This window comes from Pseudophryne corroboree, chromosome 10 (assembly GCF_028390025.1).
Source record: "Pseudophryne corroboree isolate aPseCor3 chromosome 10, aPseCor3.hap2, whole genome shotgun sequence".
NCBI classification, from domain to species: Eukaryota; Metazoa; Chordata; class Amphibia; order Anura; family Myobatrachidae; genus Pseudophryne; species Pseudophryne corroboree.
In genome coordinates this window covers 53,523,927-53,545,892 of record NC_086453.1, presented here as the reverse complement: position 1 = coordinate 53,545,892, position 21,966 = coordinate 53,523,927, and the positions used below count along the sequence as shown (strand labels likewise).

General features: G+C 47.0%; 1 protein-coding gene across 2 annotated transcripts; it reads left to right on the top strand.

Moving 5' to 3' along the window:
- The first annotated feature begins 659 nt into the window (after positions 1 to 659).
- BAX (BCL2 associated X, apoptosis regulator) lies at positions 660 to 21,685 on the top strand. 2 transcript variants are annotated; one of them, XM_063942401.1, is made up of 6 exons: positions 660 to 837; positions 14,184 to 14,229; positions 14,444 to 14,605; positions 17,753 to 17,888; positions 20,431 to 20,535; positions 21,286 to 21,685. In XM_063942401.1, exons 1-6 carry the CDS (start codon positions 729 to 731, stop codon positions 21,385 to 21,387), a joined length of 660 nt encoding a protein of 219 aa, XP_063798471.1. In that variant the 5' UTR covers positions 660 to 728; the 3' UTR covers positions 21,388 to 21,685. The 2 variants fall into 2 exon arrangements, with proteins under 2 accessions (XP_063798471.1, XP_063798470.1); XM_063942400.1 differs by having other exon boundaries at positions 14,181 to 14,229.
- Positions 21,686 to 21,966: the final 281 nt, after the last annotated feature.

The window sequence follows — 21,966 nt, the reverse complement described above, 5'->3', positions numbered from 1 at the left end:
AAAACAATCGATGCTAAGGGTTGTTTGGTCTATGGCTACGTAGACTGGACACACCAATAGCGACTCAGACGCCATGTTTTGCACATATGAACTTGCAGCCGTCAGCAGATACACACCCTGATAATGGCCATGACACGTCTGCGTTTTCCCAACCACTCCCACGGTAAACTCCCTGTTACCACCTCCAGTCACTTCCTGTCTATGACTTCTCCATGAAACCCCCACTGCAGCACATGCGCATTTTGACGATAATCCCTCTGTTGCGTAATAAGCGGCCATTGCGTACAAACATGAAGTAGGCCCAAGATCGGGCAGGAGGGGTAGGCCCCCCACACGATTCATTGAATCAACCCCTTAGTGTGAGATTCAAATGTTTGAAAACTGAAAAGTCAGTTGGGATTCTTTTTTTCCCTATCTAATAGACAGGAAAAAACAGACACCCAACCCACTTTTCAAACATTTGAATCTCCCCCTTAGAGTCTATTTCCCGCTTCCTATTTTCAGTTTTGTTTTCTGCAGGGATGTGTCACAGAAGTAACCAGATATACAAGTAAGTATGACAAAAATTAGAGAACAGAAGAACATGACTCATTTGCCAGTACTCAAAATGGCGCTGAGAGCGGCATACGTCACGACGCCCTGAGCCGCAAGGGAGGCGTGGCTTAGGCTAGCGTCTCTGTCTGTCTCTCTTGGCGGCAGTAGCTCAGTTTCCTCCTTGCGTAGCTGGAATGGCGGAACAGGGAGCCGGCGACGATCGCTCCCGGCATTTTGGTGAGGGGGAAGATAGCGATGGCGGTGCCCGGGAGAACAATGGCCGCGGGGAGGCAAGTGGAGCAGGTAAGAGCCGGTGACATTGTGGTGCCGGGCACCATTGGGCTGTGCATTGAAGCCCTGAAAAGTAACACGTCCGGGGCCTCCACTACCTGTCCCCATATCACTCTGTATAAGCCACCGAGTGCCTCCCCAGCTATTGAGGGCACTACAAGTCCCAGCATGACTTTGGCTAAACTTTGTGCCCCCCTCAACACCTTCATAGATACCATTCTGCCCATTACTTCCTACCCTGATCTGATTGGGGGCTGCTGGGGCTTGTTGTCCACCACAGATGATCTGTGTGGGCATAATGAGCTTCCTATAGGACACAATGTATATGACGCAGCTTTCTGTCTGGCAGGCAGGCAACATTTAGAGTTACACATCCCAGCAATCCCAGCACTCCTGCCACAGTTCTGCTGTTAAGGGAATGCTAAAACTGGTAGGGCATGCTGGCATGTGTAGTTCCACAGCAGCTAGAGTCCCATACGTTGCCTACCCCCTGCCTTAATGTAACCCCAGACGCGTGTCTGCTGGCCAAGATGCATATATAGTCCTTATTACGGTTTATTGTTTTATATCTGTTTTTATGAACATGTAGGTCCTATATATACTGTCTGGTGTAGCTAAAATATCCGCACCCATGGAGGAGTCTCACAGAAGGGGATCATCTACTGTACATAGGATCGCAGGCTGAGATGACGTAACCTGCACATTTGAGTGTGGTTATTAATGTTTTGCTGTAACTAATAAGGTGCATTACATTGAACACGTGTTATAGAGTAACATGGGGGATCATTGTTAAAGTTTAAGAGGGAAACTGCATTTCTCAGAAACCAAAAGCTTAGGAGATGGTTTCATTTCCGCAGTTTCTATTGCAACGCAGTCAGCACAAGTTAAATTGTTTTACAGTATTTGTGTTCTTAGTGGTGGCTGTGCGTGACATGACGACTTCACAAATGGTTCTCTGTGAAATACGTTTTGCTCAACGCACCCCTATGTAAACAGTGTTTGTTTATGTATTTAAAGGTTACTTCCTCACCATGATAGTTGCTGCGTCTTGTTGACAATTACTGGAAGCAGTGACCTCTCTTTTCACTTCTCAAATTTGATCTCATATTTTTTTTTTTTTTTTTTTTAGTAGTTATCAGTGGGTATCCATTCAGATAGTCGACCATTAATGGTTGCCGTGGACATGGTCAACATGGACAAATGATTGACACATTTAAAGGTCGACATGGCTTTTTTTTTTTTTAAATGTGATTTTTATCTTTTCCATGCTTTACTATCCACGTGGACTATAATTGGGAACGGTAACCTGTGCCGGGCGCGGGGGTAGCGGAGTGAGGCACCTTGCCCGCAGCAAAGAGGACACGGTGCACTAATTGGGGTTGCTGGTCATGTTACGGAAAAAATGATGCCAAAAACAGTCCAAAAATCCATGTTGACCTTTTCATGTGTCGACCATTTGTCCATGTCGACCATTAGTGGTCGACCTTAACACTGTCGACCATTCATACCGGAACCTTATCAGTGTACATCTTCAGGCATATTTATTATAATTTTTACTAACATGAGAAATGTTTTTTCAAAAACTTTACATTTTATTTTATTTTTTAGTTTCACGGAAATGTATTAAAGGGCTTTGGAAATGCCATCAATAGGGAGGGAGCCCTGTGATGATAATGCTATCCTGAGACAGCGTTATTGACAGTACCCTCCTGACTCAATTCTCCAATTCTTTAAATTTTTTAATGTACTTGACCCCTGGTGCAGTGATCGGTGTCCCGGTGCGCGCCTCCGATCTTGTGATCGCTGGCTTTGTGTATTGTGACCCCGGTTATCTGATGTCTGTTGTAAACTAGCATCTCAGTTTACAACAGACATCAGATAACGGGGTCACAGCGGTGGAAGCTGGTAATCAGATGACCGTAGGCATGGAGGAGGTAAGTGCAGGGTGGTACACGGTGGCATCAGTTGTGATCCATGCGCAACACATACTCTGGGTATTTTTGGAGGCAATGTTATCACGTGCCATCTGCATCTGGGATGCGATTGTGATAAATATGGCCCTTTGTCACCTACTCCTAATGGCTGATGCATTTGTGTGCGCTTATCCAATATATAGCCTATATACACATACTGCTCCATACTCCACCAGTTTCACTGCTTGTGTCTGAATTGATGATTGTTTATTAAATTGTTACTGATGGACAGCTACAGTCTGGGGTTGATGTGTCATTCTATAGAATATACTTGGTAAATGCTACCTCAGTGCTGATTGGTTGATATGGGCAACTTCTCCACTCTGTTCTCTCCTTCATACACCAACGCCCCTTTTTTTCCGGAGGCTGCTGACTCTGGGGCAGACAACACTTACATTACTATCTGGGAGGTGTCTACTATGTGTGGGTGCATCCTGCTTAATCTGTGTCTTGCGATTTCAGGGTTGACTTAAGATGGACACACTATTGATAACGCGGCTGATTGAGTTAAATGCTCCCGATCAGCCGAGCAGTGTTTACCCAGCATGACCCGCGTATGGGATGCGTTTGACATCCCAGCGTGCGGGAAGCTGTTGGTCAGGAGACCGACGCTGGAATCCCAACAGTGGTCATAAGACCGACGCCGTAATACGACAGCTAACATCCTAAAGGTACGTATTGGAGGGTGTTTTAGGGTTAGGGCCTTGGATGGGGGGGGGGGGTTGAGTTAGGCACTAGGGGGTTGGATAGCCACCACCCCCTATTTTTAACTCTAGCCGCCACCAAGGGAGGGTTAGGGTAGTTAACCCCCAAACCTGTCGGCAATTTGACATTTGGGATGCTGGGGTCGGTCATGTGACCGCCAGCATACTGTATCACACCTCCCCCTGTACACACTGAGCTAGAAATACGCATGAGATGTGACCTTTCGATCCCGACCGTTGCAGGACCGTTTTAAGCCATTTATCGGCATCGCCCCTGCATACACCCCTATACAGTCGTCAGGTCAAACAGCCGATATCGGGTGATGAGGCCGATAATTGTATATGTGTAAACCCAACATTAAAACAATCAGTTGTCTGTTACCTAATGCAGTGAAAGGTTTTGCTTACCACTTTTTAAATGGCCTTCATAGTGGTGGTGGGGGGGGGGGGGGGGGGGGGTGGTATGAGAGGACCAATGAGAAGCTGCATTATCCATGATGGTGGCTTCAAGTTGGTCCTCTTTCTCAGACCCACCTCCCTCGTACATCGCATAAACCCTGATCTCCACCCATGGACCCTGGGTTAAAGCTGCTGTGCGGAGCTTAATTGCTCAACCTCCTCCCCAGGCGGTAATTCACCTTTAATGAGGCGATCAAACTGTCCGATGCAGAACAATTGAGCTTTGTTAGTTCTTAGACCATCCCCTGACTTAACATCCGCAGTGGGCGTGTCGCTGTGAGGAAGTATTTCCATGAAAGGTCCCAGTGGCAGTATCTGCTCAAGCTCAGAAATGCTCTAATTCTTTCACTAATGTCATCCTATCACATTATTGTCTAGATCCGCTCAGGAGCTATTAATACTGTTAAGGGTGTGTACACACTGTGAGATTCGGGCTATGCCCGATTCTCACTATGCGACAGGGGCCGGGTCGGCACTTAGCCAGTATCGCAAGCACATAAGTAGTGTGCTTGCGATACTTGCTATGTGCGATTTTGGCTAAGTCCCGAGTTTGGCTATCTCTTCTATAAAGATAGCCAAAATTGACTTGCCTGCACAGTTTTTTTTTTTTTATTTTCTTTCGATGCCGACCGCGCATCGAATCGAGATCGCAAGGTGACTGTCACCTTGCGATCTGCACTAACTTTTCTTCCGATTTTGACTATATAGTCAGAATCGGTAGAAAAAATCTCACCGTGTGTACACACCTTAAGTAACAGTGAACTTCTGTGTAAAGCTATTTTGCTTCAATGACTGTGGAAAGCACATGCTAAGCACTTTCATACTTGGCATAGGAAGTTCCTGCCCTTGTTTGATTTCCAGCCTGCGTATTTTATGGTCCTGTAATGTGGAAGCTAGAATGCTGGACCAGAAACCACAGAATGTGACCTATTACCCAGCGTATGTGCTCTGCAGTGGGCCTAGACTTCTGCTACTCCTTGCTGACTTTTGTTTTTTGTAACCTGAGCTAAGGGCTGCTGGAAGGAGAAGCATCGGAGGGACAGTTAGGTTCCAGGTATTGTAGGTGTCTGTGGCCTTGGAAACCAGAGGCCTTTAGGTCAACATGGGAAGATGGGAAGGTGACTCATAACAGGAAACAGAAGCCAGTCACCGCCGTCATAGGTGTTTGTGCAGGAGAGAGCATCAAGTGTGATAATACTTTTCAAGTTAATTTCTCTATCGTCCTAGTGGATGCTGGGGTTCCTGAAAGGACCATGGGGAATAGCGGCTCCGCAGGAGACAGGGCACAAAAAGTAAAGCTTTTGGATCAGGTGGTGTGCACTGGCTCCTCCCCCTATGACCCTCCTCCAAGCCTCAGTTAGATTTTTGTGCCCGGCCGAGAAGGGTGCAATCTAGGTGGCTCTCCTAAAGAGCTGCTTAGAAAAGTTTAGCTTAGGTTTTTTATTTTACAGTGAGTCCTGCTGGCAACAGGATCACTGCAACGAGGGACTTAGGGGAGAAGAAGTGAACTCACCTGCGTGCAGGATGGATTGGCTTCTTGGCTACTGGACATTAGCTCCAGAGGGACGATCACAGGTACAGCCTGGATGGTCACCGGAGCCTCGCCGCCGGCCCCCTTGCAGATGCTGAAACAAGAAGAGGTCCAGAATCGGCGGCAGAAGACTCCTCAGTCTTCTTAAGGTAGCGCACAGCACTGCAGCTGTGCGCCATTTTCCTCTCAGCACACTTCACACGGCAGTCACTGAGGGTGCAGGGCGCTGGGAGGGGGGCGCCCTGGGAGGCAAATGAAAACCTTTTTTGGCTAAAAATACCTCACATATAGCCTCCGGGGGCTATATGGAGATATTTAACCCCTGCCAGAATCCATTAAAGAGCGGGAGACGAGCCCGCCGAAAAAGGGGCGGGGCCTATCTCCTCAGCACACAGCGCCATTTTCCCTCACAGAAAGGCTGGAGGGAAGGCTCCCAGGCTCTCCCCTGCACTGCACTACAGAAACAGGGTTAAAACAGAGAGGGGGGGCACTAATTTGGCGTTAGAAATATATAAAAGATGCTATAAGGGAAAACACTTATATAAGGTTGTCCCTATATAATTATAGCGTTTTTGGTGTGTGCTGGCAAACTCTCCCTCTGTCTCTCCAAAGGGCTAGTGGGTCCTGTCCTCTATCAGAGCATTCCCTGTGTGTGTGCTGTGTGTCGGTACGTGTGTGTCGACATGTATGAGGACGATGTTGGTGAGGAGGCGGAGCAATTGCCTGTAATGGTGATGTCACTCTCTAGGGAGTCGACACCGGAATGGATGGCTTATTTAGGGTTTTAAAACGCCCGTTTACTTTAGTCGGTCGACACAGACACAGACACTGAATCCAGTGTCGACGGTGAATAAACAAACGTATTCCTTATTAGGGCCACACGTTAAGGGCAATGAAGGAGGTGTTACATATTTCTGATACTACAAGTACCACAAAAGAGGGTATTGTGTGGGATGTGAAAAAACTACCGTAGTTTTTCCTGAATCAGATAAATTAAATGAAGTGTGTGATGATGCGTGGGTTCCCCCCGATAGAAAATTATGGGCGGTATACCCTTTCCCGCCAGAAGTTAGGGCGCGTTGGGAAACACCCCTTAGGGTGGATAAGGCGCTCACACGCTTATCAAAACAAGTGGCGGTACCGTCTATAGATAGGGCCGTCCTCAAGGAGCCAGCTGACAGGAGGCTGGAAAATATCATAAAAAGTATATACACACATACTGGTGTTATACTGCGACCAGCGATCGCCTCAGCCTGGATGTGCAGAGCTGGGGTGGCTTGGTCGGAGTCCCTGACTAAAAATATTGATACCCTTGACAGGGACAGTATTTTATTGACTATAGAGCATTTAAAGGATGCATTTTCTATATATGCGAGATGCACAGAGGGATATTTGCACTCTGGCATCAAGAGTAAGTGCGATGTCCATATCTGCCAGAAGATGTTTATGGACACGACAGTGGTCAGGTGATGCAGATTCCAAACGGCACAAAGGTGTATTGCCGTATAAAGGAAGAGGAGTTATTTGGGGTCGGTCCATCGGACCTGGTGGCCACGGCAACTGCTGGAAAATCCACCGTTTTTACCCTAAGTCACATCTCTGCAGAAAAAGACACCGTCTTTTCAGCCTCAGTCCTTTCGTCCCTATAAGAGTCATATCTGCCCAGGGATAGAGGAAAGGGAAGAAGACTGCAGCAGGCAGCCCATTCCCAGGAACAGAAGCGTTCCACCGCTTCTGCCAAGCTCTCAGCATGACGCTGGGACCGTACAGGACCCCTGGATCCTACATGTAGTATCCCAGGGGTACAGATTGGAATGTCGAGACGTTTCCCCTTCGCAGGCTCCTGAAGTCTGGTTTACCAAGGTCTCCCTCCGACAAGGAGGCAGTATGGGAAACAATTCACAAGCTGTATTCCCAGCAGGTGATAATCAAATTACCCCTCCTACAACAAGAAAAGGGGTATTATTCCACATTATATTGTGGTACTGAAGCCAGAAGGCTAGGTGAGACCTATTCTAAATCTAAAAAAATTTGAACACTTACAAAGGTTCAAATCAAGATGGAGTCACTCAGAGCAGTGATAACGAACCAGGAAGAAGGGGACTATATAGTGTCCCGAGACATCAGGGATGCTTACCTCCATGTCCAAAATTTGCCCTTCTCACTAAGGGTACCTCAGGTTCGTGGTACAGAACTGTCACTATCAGTTTCAGACGCTGCCGTTTGGATTGTCCACGGCACCCCGGGTCTTTACCAAGGTAATGGCCGAAATGATGATTCTTCTTCGAAGAAAAGGCGTCTTAATTATCCCTTACTTGGACGATCTCCTGATAAGGGCAAAGTCCAGGGAACAGTTGGAGGTCGGAGTAGCACTATCTCGGATACTGCTACAACAGCACGGGTGGATTCTAAATATTCCAAAATCGCAGCTGATCCCGACGACAAGTCTGCTGTGCCTAGGGATGATTCTGGACACAGTCCAGAAAAAGGTGTTTCTCCCGGAAGAGAAAGCCAGGGAGTTATCCGAGCTAGTCAGGAACCTCCTAAAATCAGTGCATCATTGCACAAGGGTCCTGGTAAAGATGGTGACTTCCTACGAAGCAATTCCATTCGGCAGATTTCACGCAAGAACTTTTCAGTGGGATCTGCTGGACAAATGGTCCGGATCGCATCTTCAGATGCATCAGCGGATAACCCTATATCCAAGGACAAGGGTGTCTCTCCTGGGGTGGTTACAGAGTGCTCATCTTCTAGAGGGCCGCAGATTCGGCATTCAGGATTGGATGCTGGTGACCACGGAGGCCAGCCCGAGAGGCTGGGGAGCAGTCACACAAGGAAAAAATTTCCAGGGAGTGTGATCAAGTCTGGAGACTTTTCTCCACATAAATATACTGGAGCTAAGGGTAAATTTATAATACTCTAAGCTTAGCAAGACCTCTGCTTCAAGGTCAGCCGGTATTGATCCAGTGGGAAAAACATCACGGCAGTCGCCCACGTAAATAGACAGGGCGGCACAAGAAGCAGGAGGGCAATGGCAAAAACTGCAAGGACTTTTCGCTGGGCGGAAAATCATGTGATAGCACTGTCAGCAGTGTTTCATTCCGGGAATGGAAACTGGGAAGCAGACTTCCTCAGCAGGCACGACCTCCACCCGGCAGAGTGGAAACTTCATCGGGAAGTTTTCCACATGATTGTAAACCGTTGGGAAATACCAAAGGTGGACATGATGGCGTCCCGTCTGAACAAAAAACGGGACAGGTATTGCGCCAGGTTAAGAGACCCTCAGGCAATAGCTGTGGACGTTCTGGTAACACCATGGATGTACCAGTCGGTGTATGTGTTCCATCCTCTGCTTCTCATACCTAAGGTACTGAGACTTATAAGACGTAGAGGAGTAAGAACTATACTCATGGCTCCGGATTGGCCAAGAAGGACTTGGTACCCGGAACTTCAAGAGATGCTCACAGAGGACTTATGGCCTCTGCCGCTAAGAAGGGACTTGTTTCAGCAAGTACCATGTCTGTTCCAAGACTTACCGCAGCTGCGTTTGACGGCATGGCGGTGGAACGCCGGATCCTAAGGGAAAAAGGCATTCCGGAAGAGGTCATTCCTACCCTGGTCAAAGCCAGAAAGGAGGTGACCGCACAACATTATCACCACATGTGGCAAAAATATGTTGCGTGGTGTGAGGCCAGAAAGGCCCCATGAAGAAATTTCAACTCGGTCGATTCCTGCATTTCCTGCAAACAGGAGTGTCTATGGGCCTCAAATTGGGGTCCATTAAGGTTCAAATTTCGGCCCTGTCGATTTTCTTCCAGAAAGAAGTGGCTTCAGTTCCTGAAGTCCAGAAGTTTGTCAAGGGAGTATTGCATATACAACCCCCTTTTGTGCCTCCAGTGGCACTGTGGGATCTCAATGTAGTTCTGGGATTCCTCAAATCACATTGGTTTAAAACCAGTCAAATCTGTGGATTTGAAGCATCTCGCATGAAAAGTGACCATGCTCTTGGCCCTGGCCTGGACCAGGCGAGTGTCAAATTGGTGGTTTTTTTCTCAAAAAAGCCCATATCTGGTTGTCCATTTGGACAGGGCAGAGCTGCGGACTCGTCCCCAGTTCTCTCCCTAAGGTGGTGTCCGTGTTTCACCTGAACCAGCTTATTTTGGTGCCTTGCGCCTACTAGGGACTTGGAGGACTCCAGGTTGCTAGATGTTGTCAGGGCCCTGTAAATATAGGTTCCAGGACGGCTGGAGTCAGGAAAACTGACTTGCTGTTATCCTGTATGCACCCAACAAACTGGGTGCTCTTGCTTCTAAGCAGACTATTGCTAGTTGGATGTGTAATACAATTCAGCTTGCACATTCTGTGGCAGGCCTGCCACAGCCAAAATATGTAAATGCCCATTCCACAAGGAAGGTGGGCTTATCTTGGGCGGCTGCCCGAGGGGTCTCGGCTTTACAACTTTGCCGAGCGGCTATTTAGTCAGGGGCAAACACGTTGGTAAAATCCTACAAATTTGATACCCTGGCTAAGGAGGACCTGGAGTTATCTCATTCGGTGCTGCAGAGTCATCCGCACTCTCCCGCCCGTTTGGGAGCTTTGGTATTATCCCCATGGTCCTTTCAGGAACCCCAGCATCCACTAGGACGATAGAGAAAATAAGAATTTACTTACCGATAATTCTATTTCTCGGAGTCCGTAGTGGATGCTGGGCGCCCATCCCAAGTGCGGATTATCTGCAATACTTGTACATAGTTACAAAAATCGGGTTATTATTGTTGTGAGCCATCTTTTCAGAGGCTCCGCTGTTATCATACTGTTAACTGGGTTCAGATCACAGGTTGTACAGTGTGATTGGTGTGGCTGGTATGAGTCTTACCCGGGATTCAAAATCCTTCCTTATTGTGTACGCTCGTCCGGGCACAGTATCCTAACTGAGGCTTGGAGGAGGGTCATAGGGGGAGGAGCCAGTGCACACCACCTGATCCAAAAGCTTTACTTTTTGTGCCCTGTCTCCTGCGGAGCCGCTATTCCCCATGGTCCTTTCAGGAACCCCAGCATCCACTACGGACTCCGAGAAATAGAATTATCGGTAAGTAAATTCTTATTATCTTGCTTCTGCATTTTTACCTTATTTTTTTTCTCAGGGTCACCCACCTTAACGCTACAGGAAGTCTCCCACACCCTTCCTTAGTGAATTGCAAATAACCATACAGACCCTGAGGTGGAATATTGTAAAGCATGCATAAGCATTAGTATTACTGATATCTATCTATCTATCTATCTATCTATCTATCTATCTATCTATCTATCTATCTATCTTCACTATGGCATTAATGAGGCTGAAAGGCACATACTAGTTAAAGCATCCTTTCTCTCCCAGGAAGTTGGTACAGCTCTGGTGGAGGGAATCCGGTCTCTAGGTCAACACTATCTAGGTTGACCACTATTGGTCGACAGGGTTTCTAGGCCGACAGGTCAAAAGGTCGACATGCGTTTTTCACAATTTTTTTTATTTTTTTGAACCTTTTCATACTTAATGATCCACGTGGACTACAGTTGGGAACGGTAACCTGTGGCGAGCGCAGCGAGGCACCTTGCCGAAGCATGGCGAGCCATGCGAGGGGACACGGTGCACTAATTGGGGTTCCTGGTACTCTACGAAGAAAACGACAGAAAAAAATAATAAAAAACTAATTTTGACCTGCCGACCTAGAGACCCTGTCGACCTAGTTACTATCTACCTTCCATACCACACCCCTGGTGGAGTGTCTCCCTAGATATGTGTGTTGGGTGGGGGGGCTTTGGAAGATGCGTGTATAGTGTTCACTGCAGATACTGTACATGGTTGCTGGATGGTGAGGAGAACATATTGTCATTTTCATGAACAAAATAACAAATATAATGCTTGGGTAACTGTTGCAATGCATCACATCTACAATTAGGCCCATCGAAATTCACATATGGCCTCCTCGCTAATCAGCACCCTGCATCTAGAGTGAGTACTACATGTAGATGGATATTGGAAAATGGCAACACAGATCCTCTTGACCACAAGTGCAAATCTGCACCTTTTGGTGCAAAACATGTAGTACAGGTGCACAAATGATTATCCGGTACACGAGGGCAGGTTAGGTTGCGGAAATGGGGGGGGGGGGGGGGGGGTGTTGAGGGAGTTGGGCTGTGGGAGGTTTAGGCAGGTGGTGGGAGGGTTAGATGTCAAGATGCCGCTGTCTAATGTATTAACATTACCAACGTTAACGTCCAGCAAAACAAAATCTTGAACAAGGGTGTCAAAAGAAACGGTGGTGTAGCTGTAAAGCAGAGAACGCGGTTTTGTCAGTGCATGTTTTGGTTTGACCAATTCACCTGCATGTGGATTTGTGCTCATTTCTCAACAGGTATCACCCTATCCCCAGTTAGACAAACTGGGGGGGATTCAAATCTTATTGCACCCCCGATCTCCCGTCTAGAGTGACAGGAAATCTAGGGGCGATATTCAAATGCTACCCGTGATTGTGCCCATTACAGTCGGGTTTCAACGCACGAAGCACCTAAACTGGTTCTATGCAAATCTTAAGGAACCAAAGTGATTCATGATGAAGCACCCCTCCTTAAAATGAGGTATATTACACTGTTAGTACTGTAGGAACAACTTCAGAATGAGTTTGGCTTACATATCTTAACTATTTATACCACAGGAGCCATATGATCCAGTGATATGACGGGCGATGTTAAAATGGAAAGTCACATGTTTTCGGGGGGTTTCTACTTTTGAACACTGGTCTTGATTTGACTGTATGGAAGTGGGGGGTTTTTTGTTTGTTTTTTTAAGGGGGGGGGAATCCCCGCAAGTTGCTGTTAATAAATTTAGGTTGCGAAGTCTCATGTGACTACCATGGCAGCCACAGTCACATGACAGTGAGCAGGTGCACGTTGGAGTGTCGCTTCTGTAAGCATGCTTGTTCATGACACAATCCCTCTTTCTTCTGCCAGCATGTACATAGAGGGAGGCTTCTGACTGGGATCCGGTCTGAAGCTCGACAGTGTCTAGGTCGACCACTATAGGTCGACAGCCACTAGGTCGACAGGTCAAAAGGTCGACATGAGTAAAAAAAAAATATATATATTTTTTTTTACTTTTTCATACTTAACGATCCACGTGGACTACGATTGGAACGGTAATCTGTGCCGAGCGCAGCGGTACTGGAATGAGGCACCTTGCCCAAAGCATGGCGAGCGAAGTGAGCCATGCGAGGCGACACGGTGCACTAATTGGGGTTCCCGGTCACTCTACGAAGAAAACGACACCAAAAAAACACATTAAAAACTCATGTCGACCTAGAACATGTCAACCTTCTGACCCTGTTGACCTAGTGACTGTCGACCTATAGTGGTCGACCTAAATATTGGCGACCTAGACATTGTCGATCTAATGATCCACACCCTTCTGACTCTCATTAGGTGCCCCTCAGAACAAACTTCAGTGGAAAATGTGTTTTTCATATTTACATCATTCTCGGGTCCCGGCTTTCAGCTGCATGCATCTTCAGCAATCACATAGCCGATACGTCTTTCCTTTGTCTTCCATAGAGCACTTCTCCGGGTGTTCAGATTGCGGGGTGTGTACACACAAAATCTTGCTCACTAGATTGTAAAGCACTCTTGTATCAAGCGGTTTTCTCAAGACGCATTAAGCTTGGTAGCACAGTGGTTAGCATTGCGGTCTATCAGCGCCAAGGTCATGGGTTTGACTACAACTAGGTCCCTCTCGGTGTGGCATTTGTATGTGCTCCCGGAGTTTCCATAGATTCATGGTCTTCCATCAAACTTAGATCCCAGGATGTTTGTGGTAGGGAGTTTAGGGGCAGATGTATTAAGCCTGGAGAAGTGATAAAGCAGTGATAAGTGGAAGATGATAACGCACCAGCCAATCAGCTTCTGGTATTTTTGAAACAGTAATGATTGGCTGGTGCGTTACCATCTGCAACTTATCACTGCTTAATACATCTGCCCCTCAACCTGTTATGTCCAATGGGGCAGGAACTGAGCCCTCCACATCCCCTTGCCAAATGAAAAGGGGTGGTCTTCTGTTTGCCGGCGGTCGGGCTCCCGGCGCTCAGTATACCGGCGCCGGGAGCCCGACAGCCGGCATACCGACACTTATTTTCCCTCGTGGGGGTCCACGACCCCCATAGAGGGAGAATAAAATAGTGTGGCGCGCGTAGCGCGCCACCGTGCCCGTAGCGTGGCGAGCGCAGCGAGCCCGCAAGGGGCTCATTTGCACTCGCCAAGCTGTCGGTAAGCCGGCGGTCGGGCTCCCGGCGCCGGGATGCTGGTCGCCGGGAGCCCGACCGCCGGCCAGCCGTAGTGAACCCAATGAAAAGTGCTTAGAAATACTTCTCAGTCATACACTTTTTAAATCAAACCCCCCCCCCCCCCACACACCCACTGCTTTATTTTAAGAACTACATTCTACGACTGAAACATAACAATTTCTGGTTTGCTGATAATGACTATGGGCTTAGCTGTACAGGTATTCCGTAGTCGGTTCAGCAGTTTGCACATATTTCTTTCTAATAACGTATCACTGTGATATGTATATGTATGTACACTCTGTATGAATGGCTATAACTGCTGATTGTGCTTTTTTTTTTATGACTACTTTCTCCTCTAACATTGTTTTCTTAGCAGCTGATCCTGAGCAGATCCTGCAGACAGGCAACCTTCTGTTACGCGGGTGAGTGGTCTAATAATTATACCTGCTGCAATCACAAGAGAACCAGCAAATTTGCTGTTATTCTGGATTTAGTTGACAGGTTTAAATAAAAATATTCCAACCGTTTTAAATACTGATGGATTATTTCTCAATAGAACTCTTCGTTGGCTTACATTTTGATGCATGTGGTCCTGTCTGCGTAACGGTATGTTGCCTAATCCTCTCGCCCGTCCAGGTTTATTGTGGATCGGGTGCAGCGCAATCCTTTTGCAGCTACGGCAGACGTTCCGGAACTGGGCACATTTGAGCAACAGCCGGAGAACCCTTCTACTAAGAGGCTAAGTGAATGCCTCCGAAGGATAGGAGACGAATTGGATGGGAATATGGAGCTACAGAGGTATAATAATAAGTGGTCCACAGTACTGCACATATATATGGCAATAGTAGGACAGTACAGGGTACACAGAACACTGCGTAACATTACAGTAACCAAGACACACACACAGCACAGGTAACAGCACCACAATTCTCTGTACATAGTACAGCTAGGAAGCAAGGTGAGGGAGTAATCAGCGAAGGGTGGAACCTGTCTCCAATAGTGACAGCATGACTAGATCCACTGGTAGAGAAGAACTGCTGTGAGCAAGAGGAATTCCGAGCAAAGTGGCAAATGAGAAGGTGAAGGCGGTCATTAAAATGCTAGAGAAGAAGGTATGGAGAACAGGATGGAGGAGAAGCCTGCTCCTAGGAGCAATCTAGCGAAGAGGGGAGACTGATAGATGACATGAGGGGTGAGCTTGTGGATGGGGACCTGAGGTCAGGAGGTTGGTGATGTAGGAGGATGGGGTGAGTGACCTGGCGACAAGGTTAAGTGGCAGAAGGGTACGCTTCGATGACAGGTGAGTTTTCACTGCCCATTTGAAGCTTTGCAGAGTCGGGGAAAGCCTTATGGAGCAACGGAGCTCGTTCCAGTGAAGGGGGGCAGCATGGGCATGACATCCAGTAACCAGGCTAGACGAGGGGCGACGGTGATTGGCTGACTGGAGAGGGTGGAAAGGGGAATGTATGGAGATGAGGCTGGTGATGTAGGGAGCAGTGGAGTTAGAAAAGGCCTTGTATGTGAATGTGAAGGAGTTTGGGAGAATGGGAGCTAATACAACTTTTGGTGGAGGGAAGTGGTGGATGTGGAATGGCGGGAGAGGAGTCTAGCAGCAGCGTTGAGAACAGATCGGAGGGGAGGAAATGGGAACGTAAGAGCCCAGTGAGTAGAAGGTTGCTGTAGTTGAGCCTATAAAAGATTTAGTGAGTGGATAATCCGTTTTGGTAGCATTCTGAGAGAGGAACCGACAGCATTTGAGCTAGAGATTGAATCCAGGGGGTGTAGGAGAGGATGGAGTCAAGGGTGCACCCAAGCAGCAGAGTTAGGAAAAGGGGAGGTAATTGTGTTAATAGTGATGAAAAGTTTTTTTTTTTGGGGGGGGGGGGGGGGGTGATGTCCATGTTGAGCTTCAGAGAGTGCTCAAACATCTAGAAGCAGATGGCGGAGAGCCGGAGAAGACGGAAGGGAAGAAGTCAGGAGAGGAGAGGTACAGTTGTGTGATGTCGGTGTAAAGGTAGTGTTGGAAGCCGAAGAATGTGAGGAGTTCTCCCAGGGAAGAGGCGTATACAGAGAAGAGCAGAGTGCTCACTATGGAACCCTGTGGGACACCAACAGGAAGGATGGAAGGGGACAGTGCAGTCTGAAGCAGACAGAGACAAGGAGCAGTTAGCGAGGTAGGAGGTGCTATATAGTCCAATAGTCTGAAGAGGGGAGGATGATCCACTCTGCTGAATGCTGGAGAGAGCTCCAGGAAGATGAGCAGCAAAAAATGGCTTAATGGCAAGGACAAGATGAGGAAGTGGACTTCATCGCCGGTGTTGGGAAAGGAAGAAGTTCAAGGTGGGGTGGCCAGGGGGAGCGGATGGTTGGGGTGCTGCTGCGGGGAGATGTGAGGAGATTTCTCGACTGAATGTATAATTGGTTTTGTGGTTGCATCCCTTATTTCCATGCCACACGGGCCCCGCAAACTTTTTTGTTGGAGGAGGGCAAACATATAATTTTATTTTAGTGCCCCTTTATTGCTGAATTTCATCCCCTCTGGAGAAGGTGGTCTTAACCGCCACACCACCTATCTGATGACAGAGATCTATCTATATACATACACACACGTAAATATTTATGTCAAAAACAGCTTAGAGGACACTATGGGGAATGCAGATCTCAGTGTGTTATAAGAAAAATACAACATTTAGGGGCCGTTTACAGTTTTTTTTTTAGGTTAAAGGTGGGTACACACTGGCCGATATATCGGCCGTTCTATTGAACGGCCAATATATCGCAGGTCCGACAGCCAGTGTGTATGAGCGATATCTCTGTGAACTCCGTCATTCACATACATATCGCGTCGGCCCCGCAGCATAGCAGACAGCCAATATATGTACCAATATATTGGCGCATCACAGCCGCCCGCCCATACAGATGCTGCAGTGGCCGGCGGTGATTGACAGCTGAACTGGGCAGGCGTGTGCACATGTCCGGACAGTTCATGAGGTCAGTCCCCGACGGATTGGCCAGTGTGTATGCACAGCACACTGCCCGATCCGTCCATCGATATATCTGCAGATCAGTTGATCGGCAGGTATATCTAGCAGTGTGTACCCACCTTTAGACTCGATTAATAGAATTTCTTATTGCCACTATTTAGACAATAACAAATTAATTTCTGGCAAGATGTATCCTCCCCCCCCCCCCCCCCCCCCCCCCCCCTTGTTCCAACACCTCTGATTGCCATACCAAACCTTTAGGGCATTACTGCAATTGAACTATCGATATTGCAGTATTAAAGCTAACCATTTGATGTATTTTGGCATGGAAGCATAACCTGTATGGCACACTGATGCTTGCCCAGCGGTGCCCACCTCTGTATTCTCTCCAATGTTGTGGTATATAAGCTCTCTGGAAGTGACTACTGTGATTCTAAGTGACTCTTGTCCAACCCTATAGCAAACTAGTGGCTTTGCCAGCCTTAAATTTCCATTTAATATGTGTGCTGTGATCTTTGTACCTAGGCTGTCAATGGCCGCTCAAGGGACTCTTGAATGGGCAGGAACCAATCCTTTCCGTTTCAGACATCTAAATGGGCAGCTCGTAGTTGCTGAATGTAAATGCAAATGTGCATTCACTGGTTGGCTTGGCTAGGAAATCTGGCGATTGCAAGGACCAATAAGAAGCTAGTGGTAGAAATTGGTCCTCCCACTCACACTTTCTACGCAGATGTTTTAAAGGGTTGAAGTTAAATGAAAGCGCTTTGTTGCTGAAGCAAAGGAACCCTGGGCAAATTGTTCTAGCTTGCGGTTCCTAAAGGGCCTTGCTGCTTTAACCGAAACCATATAAACATTTCTGAGCACTGGCTAGTTTTTAAGTATGGGTTGAGTTGCTGAATGCATTTATCTAGTACCTGCTGGCTGTCTTGAACCTATTTTTTCTTTTGCTCTTGTCTGCCAGGATGATTGAGCAAGTGCAGAGCAACCCACCCAAAGAGGTCTTCTTCCGCGTGGCCACTGAAATGTTTGCTGATGGCAATTTTAACTGGGGGCGAGTGGTAGCTCTGTTTTACTTTGCCTGCAAACTGGTTATTAAGGTGAGTCACAAATTTATGAGGCTACATTGAGAGTAGCGTGTGTCTGGCTTATGTAATGCGCCCTACACATTGAGCGATCCGCCGCCGAGCTGCTCGACGGCGGATACGGGCGACCCGGCGGTGGGGGGGCTGTGACGGGGAAAGTGAAGTTTCTTCACTCCCCCCGTCACCCGGCTCCATAGCAGTGCAGGCAAATATGGACCAGATCGTCCATATTGGCCTGCATGCACAGCCGACGGGGCACCAGCGATGAACGAGCGCGGAGCCTCGCATCGTTCATCGCTAGTGCCTCCACACTCAAAGATATGAACGATATCTCGTTCATTAATGAACGAGATCGTTCATATCTTTGAGTATTATCGCCCAGTGTGTAGGGCCTATAAGGCAATAACTTTAGAAATCTTCAATATTAAAGCAAAAGTTGACAATTGCCGTTTTTTTTTTTTGTTTTTTTTTTTATTCGGGCAGTTGCCAATAGTAAGATCGGCTGCCATTGTAGAAGTTATTAGAAACATGTATTTTGCTACTACTGTTTCACTATAAATGCTTAGGCAAGTACGGCCATGGCTGGAGAGTCTCCTGTGCTGCTACTGCTGATTACTGCCTACAGAAAGGGAACATATGATTGGGTTTCATTCCATCCCTAGGAAGTAGAACAGGAGGTTCTGTGTCCAGATAGCAGCAGATCGTTTGGATTTTTAAGACACCTGCTGCTAATAAATGAAAGGAACTAAGGGATTGTGGTGGCAGCACCTATATGAGGTGTTCTTTGGACATTGAAGAGCCAATGTGATTCTGGTGTAGGGCGTCAGAAGACGTCGTCTTGAAGCAAAAGGTTGAGATGGCAGCCGTGTAACCCTTCCTGTATCTCCTGTATACTAGCTCCCCCTGTCCTTGGATCCTCTGCATTCCATGTAATAGCTTTGTTCTCTGGTACCATAGCATAGTGTCTGGGCACTTTAGGCTCAGAACGCAGAGTAGCATAGCCTGTGCTGAGGGTGATAACATCCATCCCAGCCCAGCCACATTATTGGTTTATAGCTATGCGTTTCCAAAATACAAATCAGGCCCAGTCTTAATTCTTTGCATTGCTCCAAGGACTATTTGTCCCACCTTCTGATTCTTGTGGGGGATACGGGAAATGTGCCCATTCTGTTTGTATATAGGTATATTAAAATATACTTTTTTTTTTTTTTATCTGTTGCTTGCATGTGGAGAGCCAAGGCTCGTTCTTCATAGCGCAAGTTACCTTGCTCCCCTCGTGTCATGGAGGGCTCCCCTGGAGTGAGATGTTACTAGGGATGGTGCTGGTCAGTACTAGTTTTAACTGTTCAGTCTTTTCCAGTGACGCTGATGGTTTCAGTTCTGGACACTAAGAAGCAGATCCAAGCTTTTGCGTTCTGTTTTTAACACCCTAAAACACAGTCTGTCATTCTCCCCCAAAGCACTTTAATGAATGCTGGTGCTATAATCCAGACAAATGTACATGCTTTTTACAATGTTTTGGGGCCATACCTTCTCCCAGGGTGACAGAGATATATGGAAAACGTCCACAGCAGTGAACTCCTGGTTAGGCAACAGTCTAAGAGGATTGCAATTCCTCTGTCTGGTTGTATGGGGTTTAGTTTATGACGATAACTGGGTCCAGGGAAATCCCACGAATTAAAAGACCCCAAACAGAACAGTGTTTTGTAACTCGGACATTTATCTCTTTCCAAGGACAAGGCAGCACCACTGTGCTGGCTTACGTGAACACCAGAGGGGTACGTAGGGACATATCCAGTTAGCCACGGAATTTGTACCGAAGCTAATTGACAAGCCTGGACCTGTTGAATGAGGTCCTGCATGCCCGCGTGTAATGCACGGAGCCTCAGCAGCTGCAAGGAGATCCCCACATTAAATGCAGCCTCTGTGGGGGAAGCCATAGATTACAGCATTTAATGTGGTGTCTGTGGTTTACCGCAGAATAATTGAATAGCTCCGGGTGTTACACCTGGAGCTTTCACCGCACGGTAATTGTGCTGCTTATTGGATATGTCTCCAGGTACCCGGTGTTGAGGCAGCTGCTTGAATCCTATGGTGGACAGTGATCTGTTCCAGCAGTCTACATTCTGGCAATAAAGAACTGGGAGGTGGGGCCTTTTTTTTTTTTTTTTTTTTTTAGCCAGCTCCTATACCTGGGTACGTGATTCCTATGTATGAACGTATATAGACTCCGAATTTTAGTCTTTATGCGGTTATTAATCCATTCTGTAATGTATCTTACTGTTAAAAATCAGCTTTTGTTCATTGTGCCTCATTTCATCTTTGCAAATAGCAGTTGTTGATAAGCGCCATCATACAAGATTGAAACTCATGGGCTGATTATAAAGTGACGTACTAGCCATCCCCTATCTCTGATAAAGGACCTTAACAGTCTAAAAGTCCTCCGTAATTCACATTGCAGTGATATCTGTGAAGGTGTTTATAAGGCTGAATGTTTTGTGTCAATGCAATATAATACGTTCCATGTTTTCAGCAAGTAATTGTCTGTATCCTGTAGGCACTGTTTACGCATGTCCCCCAAATGATTCGCACAATCATTGACTGGACAATGGAATATCTCCGAGATTATGTTGTCCAGTGGATAAGAGATCAAGGAGGCTGGGTGAGTGTGTATATATTAACCAGAACAGGAACCTAGCCTATGTATGAATAGGCTTGTTACCTTACTCTGGGGTGGGAGGAATACATATGAAATGCCGGCGGTCACATGACCAACCGTGGCATCCCAATAGTGATGATCCCAACATCAGAGGGGGTAAGTATTTCTACCCCCTACCCTAACCCTTGGGGGGTGTATGCTACGGCTAACCCTCAGGGGATGGCAGCTGTGCCTAACCCTAAACCCCCTAGTACATAGGTCTTCAACCTGCGGCCCTCCAGCTGCTGTGGAACTACACATCCCAGCATGCCCTGCCTTAGTTTTAGCATGCCTTAATAGCAAAACTCTGGCAGGGCATGCTGAGAGATCTAGTTTCACAGCAGCTGGAGACCCACACGTTGAAGATCTATGACCTAGTGCCTAATCCCAGCCCCAGCAGTGACCCCAATACCTTTGGTATGTTGGCTGTCTGTGATCCGGCACCCGTCTTCTGAGTGGCGTCTGGATTCTGGCATCAGTCACATGATCGCCGGCATCCCGACAGGCGCGATGCAGAACGCATTCCCTCTGCGGGATATCTGTCCCCTGCTGAGATGAATTGTGTGTCTGTTAACTGGACTTGAGACCTCCAGACGAGTCTCCAGAAAAGTACTTAATTTGGTAACGACGGGACAGGGAATGCAAAGGGGGGAAAAAAAATATTAAGCCCTGAAAACTTTAATTTTTAAAACCGTTCTGTTTTTTTTTTGACAGGAGGGCCTTCTATCCTACTTTGGCACACCTACCTGGCAAACCATCGGGGTCTTCCTAGCTGGAGTGCTCACTGCCACTGTTGCCATCTGGAAATATTCGTAAGACTTGTGTCGTCGTCCTGAGCGTAGCTTTCATCAACTCTTTTCTTCTTTTTCTGGAAGCACAAACTTTATTCCAATTCACTCCATCAGCGACAGCAAGGCTTCAGGACGCGTGCTTCCGTCAGGGACTCCGCTCTCGGTGAGATCAGCTCCACTAAAGGAGCCATCGGCCTTTCGTTTGGGGATCATGTGTTTTTATTTTTCGCCTTTTTTGTTTTGTTTTGTTTTTTTTGTTTTTTAAATATATATTATAACTTGTGCCTTTTTAATATATAGAATTCAAATGGTTTTTTAAACAACCTTTTTTTGATTTAATACTTGAAGTTGTGCCCTCTACCCCTACCCCCCTTTTTTTTCCCTTCACCCTCCTTTGGGAAAAAAAAAAAATATGTATTTTATGTGAACTGTCAGTGGATAAGGAGGAAGATCTACAACCGTGTTCCTTGTTGAAACGGGATATTTAGGAAGAGTATTGTTTTGTTTTTTAAAATATATATAGTTTGCGCTACATTTACAGATGTTAGCGCTGTGAAGTTTGCACCTTGAAACAAGTTCCGTTATTTGACTAAAGGGAAAATGG

Coding starts and splice junctions, on each gene's coding strand:
- BAX (XM_063942400.1), top strand. CDS start 729: ATGGCGGAACAGGGAGCCGGCGACGATCGCTCCCGGCATTTTGGTGAG. Junction 838..14,180: donor CGGGGAGGCAAGTGGAGCAG/GTAAGAGCCGGT, acceptor TTGTTTTCTTAG/CAGCTGATCCTGAGCAGATC. Junction 20,536..21,285: donor TAAGAGATCAAGGAGGCTGG/GTGAGTGTGTAT, acceptor TTTTTTTGACAG/GAGGGCCTTCTATCCTACTT.